This window comes from Filicampus tigris, chromosome 9 (genome assembly GCF_054856515.1).
Source record: "Filicampus tigris isolate MCC_2025a chromosome 9, RoL_Ftig_1.0, whole genome shotgun sequence".
Lineage (NCBI taxonomy): Eukaryota > Metazoa > Chordata > Actinopteri > Syngnathiformes > Syngnathidae > Filicampus > Filicampus tigris.
This window is the reverse complement of record NC_141225.1, coordinates 18257850-18269345: the sequence shown is the minus strand read 5'-3', so window position 1 is coordinate 18269345 and position 11496 is coordinate 18257850. Positions and strand designations below refer to the sequence as shown.

Genomic DNA, 11496 nt, shown 5'->3' with positions numbered 1-11496 from the left:
TCTTGCCAAATTCAACTAAAATGGGTCGTAAAGAGATTACTCAGCCACAGCTTCAACCTCCACTTGCTCCTCAATAGTAGCGGTCTCTGTAACAGCGGGCCCCTCCACCTCCTTCTTCTCTTCACTAGTGCTCACCGCAGTTTCTGTTGTGGTGACTGTAGTGGCACTCTTCACCGTCGCAGTGTCTGAGCCAGACACAGAACCGCCGCTCGCCTTGACGGCGCCAAATGAGCAGCTGACGTAGGACGGGGTACAGGAGCTCTCCAGGCCATAAGCTTTGTAGTTTACAGCTGTGCATTAAAAGAAAAAGACTCTATTTTTGCGGGCTGGACCTAATGTTAGCAATTTCGCAGATGAGCAGAGGCCGATGGATCTGCCAGAGGGAGGGCTGCACCTCTGTCATGTCATGGCCAATTAAAGCGGCTCCATTCAAACCCTTTGAATGCAGAGCGCTAATCGTGCACTAGAGTCTCGACATAGCAGAAGCACCTGCGCCGTGAAGATCATTCATTTGACAAACCCATAGCTGTGCCGCCCAGCGTGATGATTTAAAATTTCAGAGATTTTGATGTCCTCTGAATACATGTTTATGAATGATATATAACGCATTAGACTACATTTAACACCCGATGCCGGTGTTAAATGTGATCTGAGCAGGTGCAAGGTTTATATCAACTTTCTGACACCATGTTGTCACTCCACCAGGCACATTTCCAAGACACTCCTTCTGCTGCACTGGCCCGCCCGGCTTGGCGGAGAAGCAGTTTGCCAAATTGGCAAATACGCGCAGGGAGCCTTGTACTGATATGAAAATCAGGGTCTGCCAGCATTTACTCAACAGCTGTCTTTGAAAATAGAGCCCAAAGTATTTCAAATGAATGGAATACATACATGTCATCTTGGACACGTTGGTCTTGATTCCAGTTGCCAACCTAGAAAGAGAAACATAGACCTTAATTATTGTGGACTGCTCCAAATGTCTTGGCATATTGATTGATGAATCTTTTCATTTTAAATTGCATGTTCTGCGTCTTGTGAAAAAGCTAAGTTTAACAATGGGTTTTTACTTGGGATGTCAATGTTTTAGCTGGCTGAACAATTTATTTTTAGTTTTAACTCATAGATGGTTTAACGCAAAATGTTGTGCTTTGTAAATTGTACTTTGCATGTTTGGAACTTTGTGTTTTTACCAATGCCTGTCTTGGCCAGATTTCACTTGAAAAGGGGTTTTTAATCTCAAGTGCACCAATCTAGTTAAATAGAAGGTAAATATAAATAAATGAAATAATAGAATCAAGAAACACGACAACATGGTTGAACAAAAAAAAAAACTCATCATCACACCTGTCCTCCTCTCCTTCCAGAAGTTTCCTGTAGGTGGCGATCTCAATGTCCAGTGCAAGCTTGACGTTCATCAGTTCCTGGTACTGGCGGACTTGCAGGGCCATGTCCTGCTTGGCCCTCTGAAGAGCCTCCTCCAGCTCTCTGATGCGGAGTTTGGCATCCTTCACTGCCAGCTCGCCGCGCTCCTCAACCTCGGCGATCCGGGCCTCCAAATTATTTATCTGATAATGGAAGAACAGCGGTTAATTGATCATTGGTTGTTTTCATTATTTATACTGTAAAGTTAGTGAGCAGGGTGAGCAGGAAGTGTTATTTCTGAAAGTGAATCATTTGGTGCTGATCCACTCCTCACCTGTGCTTTAACCATGTCGATTTCAGACTGGAGCCTCATTATTCTGCGGTTCATGTCAGCAATCTCCGCCTTGGTTAACTTCAGGTCTTCGCCGCATTTACCAGCAGACTGCTGCAAATCGGCATACTAGATGCAAGCAAATGCAGCATGTGTGGGTTAGTCAAATCTACTGTGTCCACTGGCGGAGCTAGAGGGGGGCCCACAGGGGCACTGCCCCCCTCCCCTTTTCCCTGAAATATGCTTGGACAACCCCAGGTTCCAGACCTGACTTTAAAATTATAATTGACTTTTAGCTATTTTCCGATTTTTTTCCGGATTTTTTTTTCCATATTTCTGCCTGTCTCCCATAAGGAACATATCCATCCATCCATTAGCGATACCGCTTATCCTCGCAAGGGTGCTGGAGCCTATCCCAGCAGTCTTCGGGCAGTAGGCGGGGGACACCCTGAATTGGTTGCCAGCCAATCGCAGGACATAAGGAACATAATTGGATTTTTTTTTTTTCATCAGAGTTTTCTTTTTTGTTGTGCAGACCCCCTGAGATATCCTTGGCCCATGGACTTCCCAAGGAAAATAATAATCCTAGCTTCGTAAATGACTGTATCACAGATGTTTATTAACTTGAGATCTGATAAAGAACACAACACAAGGAGAAGATATTGATCACAGATGAAAAGTGATTACTTCTTATTTGTAAAGAAAATTAGTCAGGTTCCTTGTGTATTTGTATCGACATCGAATGTAACGTTTTCCGTAGACTTTCCTGTCATAATATGCACTACCTTGTTCTGGTACCATGATTCAGCCTCAGCTCTGCTTCGATTGGCGATGTCTTCATACTGGGCACGCACTTCAGCAACGATGGCATCCATGTCGAGGTTACGGCTGTTGTCCATCTCCACCACAACGGATGTATCCTTGATCTGACTCTGCAGCTCATGGATTTCCTACACGGGGACAACCAAAAGACACACATACGGACGTGAAACTTAAACACAGGTCATCGGTATCCTGTAGATCAGTGACTTTTGAAAGTAAGTTCATTACAGCCTCAAAGATTTGCCTCAGGAAGTCAAGCTCATCAGACAGTCCAACGAGTTTGGCCTCCAACTCTGCTTTGATTAGGTACGCTGCATCTGTGTCCTGCGTGGCAACAGACGGCAAAGAATGCATTGTTGCACACTAACCAATAAATGTATAAACAAACGGCCTATGTGCTGGAAACTACATTTAGTGTAGCTATTATAAAAAAAAAAAGTCGGAAGACGTGAACAGACCTTCTTCATGAGGACAAAGTTGTTCTCACATTCATTGCGCTTGTTGATTTCATCCTCATACCTAATAACATACAAAGAGTCGTATACAAACAGTTATACGTAGACAATGTCTAAATTTGGTATAGGCCAGGGTCAGTACCAAAGTACACTTGGGCCGGTATGCATAATTAATAGCATATATAATTAATGCTAACTACAATTATAAAAATAGGAGAATGAATTATCTACAGACACATTAAGCTTTGTGTATGTGTGCTCAATTACAATAATTTCACGAATTATTTCATAAAATAATTAAACTGTGGTAAACGTACATGTAGTATTTTACTTATTTATTTTCATATTTGGAATTAATAGATAATCACTTATTTATTTAGACACATGAATAAAAATGGATGAAAAATAAATACATTTTAATTGACCAATTTCATTTTGGTTGTGGGGACTGCTAAATTAATGCAACAAATATTACTGTACATGAATCTCGATAATGTAAAGGTGTGGTGGGCCGGATTTATGATCAAAGCAGGCCGTTATCTATTTGCTTACTTATTTCCGCGTGTATTATGCTATGCTTGTTTTTTAAAAAAAAAAAAAGAAGAAAGAAGCTCAATACTGTAGTTAAACACTGTTCGACTATTTTAAGACAGAAGTAAAGCCTCTTTATCTAATAGAATCTGTGTGCATGAAAATAATTAACTCCAAAAAGTTGTTACATTTTTTTGAGGGGATTGGGGGAATGTTGTTTTTGTTTTGTGTGTGTGTATGATGCCGTTTGACTTTTGAGGTTCCACTATATTTGTAAAGCAGTTGTCATCCATCTCGGAGGAGTCCCAATTAAACAGCAACTCACTTGCTCTTGAAGTCCTCAACCAGACCTGACACGTGATGCAGGTCAGATTCCAGTTTGACCTTTTCATGGCCCAAGTTATCCAGCTGCTTGCGCAGGTTGGCAATGTAGGCTTCAAACATGGCATCAATGCTGGAGCATGTTGGGGTTTGCTCTTGCAAAAGTTTCCATTTGGTCTCCAGCATTTTGTTCTGCTGCTCTAGGAAGCGTACCTGCAGAATCAAACCTTTATTTCACAACAATAACTTTCAGAGGAGGACATTCTTTACAAGATAAGATGCATACATTCCTGGAGAGACCTGACAATGGACACTAATGAATAAACTGTATGGAATGTGATAAGGGGTTTTTTTTTCAGAATGTGTGAAGAGATAGTAGTCACTAAATGAATAGCTCGACTGTGTGGCTGGATAAAAAAAAGCCATGAATGAAAAAATGACGCCTGTGACACCACAACATCAACGTCGTGTCAATTATTACTCACGCAGCTTGGAGCCACAATGCAGCTTTTAGCACACGATGGTGGTGTTTCCCAATTGTTACACACTGTTGCCCCTTGTCCTCACACTGGGTGGGGTCTTGGGCAAACAGAACAAACATGCAAGTGTAGTTTCATATAGAGGAAGGGGTAGAGGGCTTCTTTTTTTTTTTTTTGACAGTGCTAAGAACTTGTGTGATTGATTCCCCCAGTTTAACTTCTGGCCCACATTTTTCTGGGGGCCTCCTTAAACAAGAAAACCAACGCAGACTTGCGAGGGGCGACATGTAAATAACAGCTGATCAATCACTGGCTGAGAGCCTATTTTTCATTCTTATTATTGAGTGTGATTTTGCAAGCATTGTTTGATGGAGGCTGCTGGTTTTGATTGACGACCTAACATCATGAAGCGGTTAACATTCACATAGATGGATATGATTCCTGTTTTTATCAGTCAATTTCAGCAGCACTCATTTTTGTTTTTTACATGTTCACGTTGATGTTGACAATACTGGCAACTATGCAAAAATATATTAGCCTACAGTAATTAAAAAGGGGTTGTTCAATTTTTGGCTTCTGTGAGTCACGCATGATTTGTTTGGCAGTCAAATGCCCCACCTGACACAGGCCATCCAGGTTTGGCAACCAGCCACGGCTGGGTATTGGGACACTGGCCAGGAAATAAACACATCAGTATTTGTAGACCACCCGTGTAGAGTAAAGAAGATGCCATTATTTGTACCAAATTGCTGAGTACTAGTAATGAGTCCTCTGTTGATCTCAGCAAGGTGAACAATTATCCAACATCTTGCCTTGAAAATAATATGCAATACTTTTATTTTAGAAGGTTGTATATGGTCACACAGAAACGTTTTTAATGATTACCTCAGAAGTCGAGAAGCTGGATCTCTTTCAACGTGAGCACATTTGATTTTCTAAATTCCTCTGTTTCCATGTTTAAGGTTATGTCCACATGAACATAATATCGCAATTTCATTTCAAACTGACGTCTTTTCCAAACTCCGTCTACAGCATGTGTGTGTATGGAGGCAGAGCTTTTTGGCTTGTGTCGTTTGAAATGTGTGACATGATTTGTGATGATGTATTTATTTCCATCCATCACGGCTTTAAAATCTGGACTGGTCACTAGTCAATTTCAGGTCATATTTAAACTTTATTCAAATATAGATTTTTTTTTTTTATGTTAGAAAGTGTGCATATTTCTTTTTGTACAATGACTGACGCAAGCACAACAGGAGACGTTGCTTTTACAGGCCTCTGACTGGATGAAATGTGTTTTAATTTAGCTTTTCAAACTTTGGTGGGTGGCTTACTGGGCCAATGAAACAAAAACAGAAATTTTGTTCTATACATTAAGTCATCAGTAACATGCTCTGAACAAACTTGATTCTTAGTCAAGTGAAGTGGACAGAGTGTTTTTAAAACCCTCTTGCGTGAGGACATAACTCTGTGTGACCCTGGAGGTACGTATGGAGATGGCTTACTGGCCCAATTAATAAAAAACACACACTCTGATGAAACTTGATTCTTAATAAAGGTGACTGACCTTGTCAATGAAGGACGCAAAACGGTTGTTGAGGGTCTTGATCTGCTCCTTCTCCTGGATGCGGACCGACTGGATGGTGGGGTCAATTTCCAGGTTCAAGGGGGCCAGCAGGCTCTTGTTTACAGTCACTTCTGTGATGGGGGCCACCACTTCCTGGGCCATACCACCACCCATGCCCCCACCAAAGCCCACATAGCCAAATTCTAATCCACCTGCTCTTTGGCCTGACCCACCAGCAATATACCCACCGACCACCTTGAAGCCTCCGGCGCCAACGGCGGCGCCGCTGCTGCCCACCCCACCATAGGAGCCGCGGACTACACAGCTCTGCCTGGCAGCGCCCACACCTCGACCTCCGTAGCCGGAGAAGGAGCGGCTGCTGAAGCCGTGACTCGGGCCCTTGGACGTGGACAAGGTGGAGAAGGTGGTGGTCTTCACAGCTCTGGCAGACATGATTGCAAAAGATTCTGGAGCAGCGAGGTGGGGTGAGAGGAGGCTCGGAGACTCTGATGAAGATAGGAGAGTCAGGCAGATAGATCACCTTCGAGGATTGCTGCTATTTATCTGAACAGGGGAGGGTCCCTTCTTGTTTGTGATTGGCCTTTACCCTGAACGCGAGAATATGACATGGGGTGTGGGGATGAGTGTTTGTCAAGGGAAAAAAAAAAATTACATCCTGTTGCACATTTACAGTGAGCAAATGGTTCAAAACAATGGCAGAACTCATAATAGTCCAGCTTCTATAAAACCACACACAAAATCGTCTATGCTATTAGAACATTTAAATGACATTATTCAAACTTTTCCTTTTTCATCCATAAAACTAAAGTTGACATTAAAATAGCATCCTCTTGTTTCAAATCTCCGTAGACGCCCCACCGGCACATCAATTTGCGTGCCTCTATGTTACCTCACTTATCATAGAGGTGACATATTGCAAAGTAAATTGTCGTCTCACTGTGTGATGTGCTCCACGCGTTTGTGGCCAGCCACTGCAGGTCTCAGAAATGTGACAAACATATTTTACTCACAATGTCATAAATTAACAGCACGTATTGCAAAAGCAAGAGTTAAGTGGACTTTTATGGGTAGTGCGATCAACATCATTGAAGCATGAACATTCTTTCTTTATCAGCCAGTGAAGAGCAAACACAGTTTTTTTTTTCTTGTCCCACCTTAAGTCTTAAATACCTTTTAAATTACCCATAAAATCCAACAAGAGGAATGATAAAGATCATCCACTCGGTAAAAAGTCTTCTGATTTTGGGCCCTTTCGCCAAATGTGTTTTGCATGGATTTCCACAAAATATGATCATAGTAGAACCACTGGTAAGGAAATTTGTGGCATTTTAGTGGTGGTATTTTTGCATTGTTTTCTTCAAGCATCAAACAAATAGTTTTCTTATGATTTCTGTTTCGCCATTAGGAAAGTAAGCGAGTGGGCTGAAAGGACAAAATGTCTCATCGCATGTTTATTAAAAGGACAGTGACGTTTTGATTTGTATGAAGCTGCGAAGTGGCACTCCAAGTGAGGAATGTGCTGAAGGACGCACATGCATGTTACAAGTCAAAGAGGATGAGGGCATGGTTCCTCAATTAAAAGTTGAACAGGAGTTCCAAAAAAAAGCTTATTTTCCAATCCCAAATATTTTGACATTACCAACTGACACTGAAATACAATTTTAAAAAAGGTTCTAAACTTCAATAATATCCCAGCAGTTTTTATTTTATTTTGACATTTGTTATGTATAAAAAAAGGGGGTGGGGGGCTGAATTACGATGGAAGGTCATCTTTAATTAATTTCTCGTTACCCGAGCCACACCTCTCCACAGATTTTGGTGAGAATTGGTCGATTTTATTAGGATTTTTTTTTTTTAGGGTGATTAGTATTTTTTGCATAATCCTGCCACCACACAGAATCCAGTAAACATGCATAAAACATTATGTGTGAGAGTATTACCACTTTAGGTGAGGCAATAAACATGTTTAGAAACACAAAACTAGAAAAATACAAAAACTGTAACATAAGAACTGATCGTATTTAAAAGCTTTACGCTTGAGGCTGGACTTGTGGACTGTGTTCAGGGGGGGTCCTGCCAAGCCTTAAAAGTTATTGGTCAAGACAGTCATAAAATTCACCTACTGCCTTGCCTCCACATACAGTAGCTTTATAGGTCCATTATTGCTCAGGATACACGACATAACACATCTGCCCTCTTGACGTTGCCGAAAATAAACCTGTCTGGCAATTTACAGGAAAATGCATCCAAACGAATCAGGAGAAGCTTCATCATGCAACAAGACAATGACCCAAAACACACTGCCAACACAACAAAGGACTTCATAATCGGGGCTACTTTGACTGGCCCAGTATATCACCGGACCTGAACCCAATACAGCATGCATGTCACTTCCTGAAGAGGAGACTGAGGTGAGAAACCCCCAGAAACAAATGAGAACTGAAAGAGTCTGCTGTAAAGGCCTGTAAAAGCATTTCTAATGAACAAAGCAACAGTCCGGTGAAGTCAGTGGGTCTCAGGCTTGATGCAGTTATTGCAAATATGGGTTATGGTTGAAAATAATTTAATCTCCAAAAGGGGGGCTCTGCAAAAACAGTTTGGGAACCACTGCTGTGGGCACAAACAGTTCCGCCAGTTATTAAAAACACCAAGTTGCAGCACAAAAATGTGTATACAGTATCATGTAGTGATGGCACATGCAAACGCACTTTGCTAGGCCACCGTGAGTTTACGTGTGCTTTTTCTTTCTTGAAAAGGTGACTGACTGCGCAGGTATCAGAGCTGTGCTGCACTCTTTGCAAATAGCATTTTGCTAAAAGACGAACTTTTAATGTTTCAACAAACAATTCAATCTCCTATAAGCAGAGGTTTCAACCACTGCAGGGCGTTTCTGCCCCAATAAGGGGCTGTGCCTCCATGATGCATGTCACTGTCCAGTCACTGGTTCACAATGTGCTTTTGAAAAAAAAAAAAAAAAAAACACTGGAGTAGCAGAGATAGCAGAACAGTGCACCCTTATCAAGCTAGGATGCAAAGCCTTATTAGGCGAAAGTAATGGCCCCTAAATTCACTTCTTCCTGTTCAAATATAGTGTTCCAGTTGTGCAAAATACACAAAAATACAGCACTGTTAAAATAGCCCTCCTCACAACTTTCTGCTGAAATGTGGTTTGAATGAGCCAAGTCACAAAGGTTCTGATTGTGTGTACTCTATTGCTGTTTCTGCCACCTGGTGACAGCAAACTGAAAACGCGTGTCACATGCGTGGCATTACACTGTTTTTTATTGCTCATGATGTACTGTACATGTGTTTTTCACAAGGCTGGTATTTTTATGATATGGCGGGACAACACATACGACATACAAACTTAGTTTTTCCCTGTTGTCGTGCTCATATTTACCAGTCCCAACACATGCTCGTACAAAATTACTAAATTACTCAATCAAACAAATGTAACCTTTGTTAAAATTGTCACTTGAAACATACTGATGGGCAATTAAGAAATAATTTGCTAGTCTATAGAACACACATACCGCAGTTTTCTTACCAATGCTCCAATTTATTTATGCCGGTACTTACTCATTCTTCACATGTGTAAAGGTGTGCACAATTCGCATGAGTCCGTATATCTGAACTCGCCCCAAGCAAGCACATTTTAAGATGGTGAGGAAAGCCTACCATGCTAAGGTCAGGTAGTTGCTTGCTCTATAAAAAGAAAACAACAACAACAACAACTTGAGAACATAACCGAGCCCCCTCCTTGTTTTACAGTGAATACAGTGCTTTTTTATGTTTCATTCTTACATCTATAACACATCAGATGAATACTTTTGATTTATTTCTCCGGGGCAGTGGCCACTGGTTGATAGAGGGCGCTAGATCCCCACCCTACTGCTCAACTGAGTCGCCTTGAATAAGGCAAAAATGAAATAATGAGAATGTAATATTAAATTGAAAATGCTTTCACATACATGCATACCTTTTAGATGCAAAGAGAAAATAGTATACATTTAAGTTAAGTTGTTTCAATTAACTATGTGGAGTCATTTGGCATCTTTCCAGTCTGAGGCGTGCAAATCGAACTCTTGTTGAAAGTCTTACAGGCACAGTAGCTCTCTTCAATGCAATAGACAGGACCAAGCTGGGGTGTGCAAAATTTCAGCGCCCCGAGCTGGCGAACTTGTCAATCAGCGACAGACTGCCGTGAAGTCAGCTACTGTACATGGTGGGAGGCTCATCATGGCATGTAAATAGCTTTAGCTGACCTCAAACTTCAAAGACTGAGTGGGTTGAAAAATGGAGGATATATTAAATGTTTCACTGAAGTTACTTAAGACAATACGGAGCCAGTGTACATCACGAGACTATTTAATATTGTTTTATAACGCAATAGATTTGCGTTATCAAAAACTTAAATAGTTTCGTCTTGTGCCCTGGCGTGCTCGGTAAGACAACACCTTTTGAGAGGAACCTCAGCAGAGGCTGCGAAGAATATCAGGGCAAATCACGACTGTAAAAGTTGGGAGTGTTAAGAAGACGCCTTCAGCTAATGGTGATGTATAATTTTTATTTCAATATGTCAATATCAGTGTCTCAGCAGCCACGAGTCTCACCGCGCATCACTGTCAAAATCCTATTGAACATCTGTGGAAAGAGCTGAAACGTGCAGTAAAGAAACTCAGAAGTAAAGCAGTCTGCTCTCAGTGGGCAGGCCGAAATTGATTACAGTGATTTACTCAAAAGGTTGTGCAATTTAATAGATTAAGAGTAGCAGTATTTGTATTGTGTCCTGGCCAGTATCAATTGTTTTGCACAACATTTTCATCGTAAACCCTTAGTAATTTTCTGTTTATTATACTTGTATAAGTTTCAAGTTGTTTCAGTGGTCACTGAATGGTTTTCTGGCTTTCTTTTTTATAACAGAGGTTACCTATAATCTGGCTCACATGAGTAGTTTTAAAACCTGAATATTTTGAAAATATCAGGAAGGTCGAGTTTTACATCACAATGCAGACTACTTTGTAGTCAACTATCGTATTTGTGCAATCCACATGAACACGTCAGATCCAATTTTTGCAATTATCCTAATCCATCTGACAATTGCCTGAGTGATAGGAAATAATTTCAGCTATTGTGGCTACTTGTTACTTCAAGTGAACGTGGGCTCGATCAAGATGAAAACAATGGATTTGTCTCTCGTGTGGTCTGTATCAACTATTAAGGTGTTCGCACGTGAACAATGCACACGTTCAGATTTGTTATATGAAGTCTTTAATAGCCACTAAAGATGCACGCATTTGTGGCCACGTTTTGATGAAGCACGTAAAATGCTTCAGTCATTATATTTCCAATGACAAGACAACAGCCACTGCTAGTCTACCTCTCCTTTCTCCTGGCATATTAGGGCAAGAGTTGAGCAGACCCTGATTTGTTTGTTTGGGGGTTGTGATGGTGAAGCAAAATGTTGTCATGAAAAATGTTGTTTTTCCATGCAAATAAAGACAGCCGCAACGCTGTCATGCGGTTTGAGTCATGCGGATTTAATTTATCGTTCCTCTTTATATCTCGCTCTTCCCTTCACAAACCGGATTTTCCACAGTTTTTTTT

The 11496-nt window shown here is 41.1% G+C and overlaps 1 protein-coding gene across 1 annotated transcript; it reads right to left on the bottom strand.

Moving 5' to 3' along the window:
- Nucleotides 1-6333, bottom strand: LOC147142382 (keratin, type II cytoskeletal 8-like). The gene is made up of 9 exons (XM_086040234.1): nt 5869-6333; nt 3827-4035; nt 2974-3034; nt 2744-2839; nt 2479-2643; nt 1697-1822; nt 1345-1565; nt 892-932; nt 1-290 (listed from the first exon to the last, which is right to left on the bottom strand). The coding sequence occupies exons 1-9, from the start codon at nt 6319-6321 to the stop codon at nt 37-39; spliced, it is 1626 nt and encodes a 541-aa protein (XP_085896360.1). The 5' UTR covers nt 6322-6333; the 3' UTR covers nt 1-36.
- Between the last annotated feature and the right edge of the window lie 5163 nt (nt 6334-11496).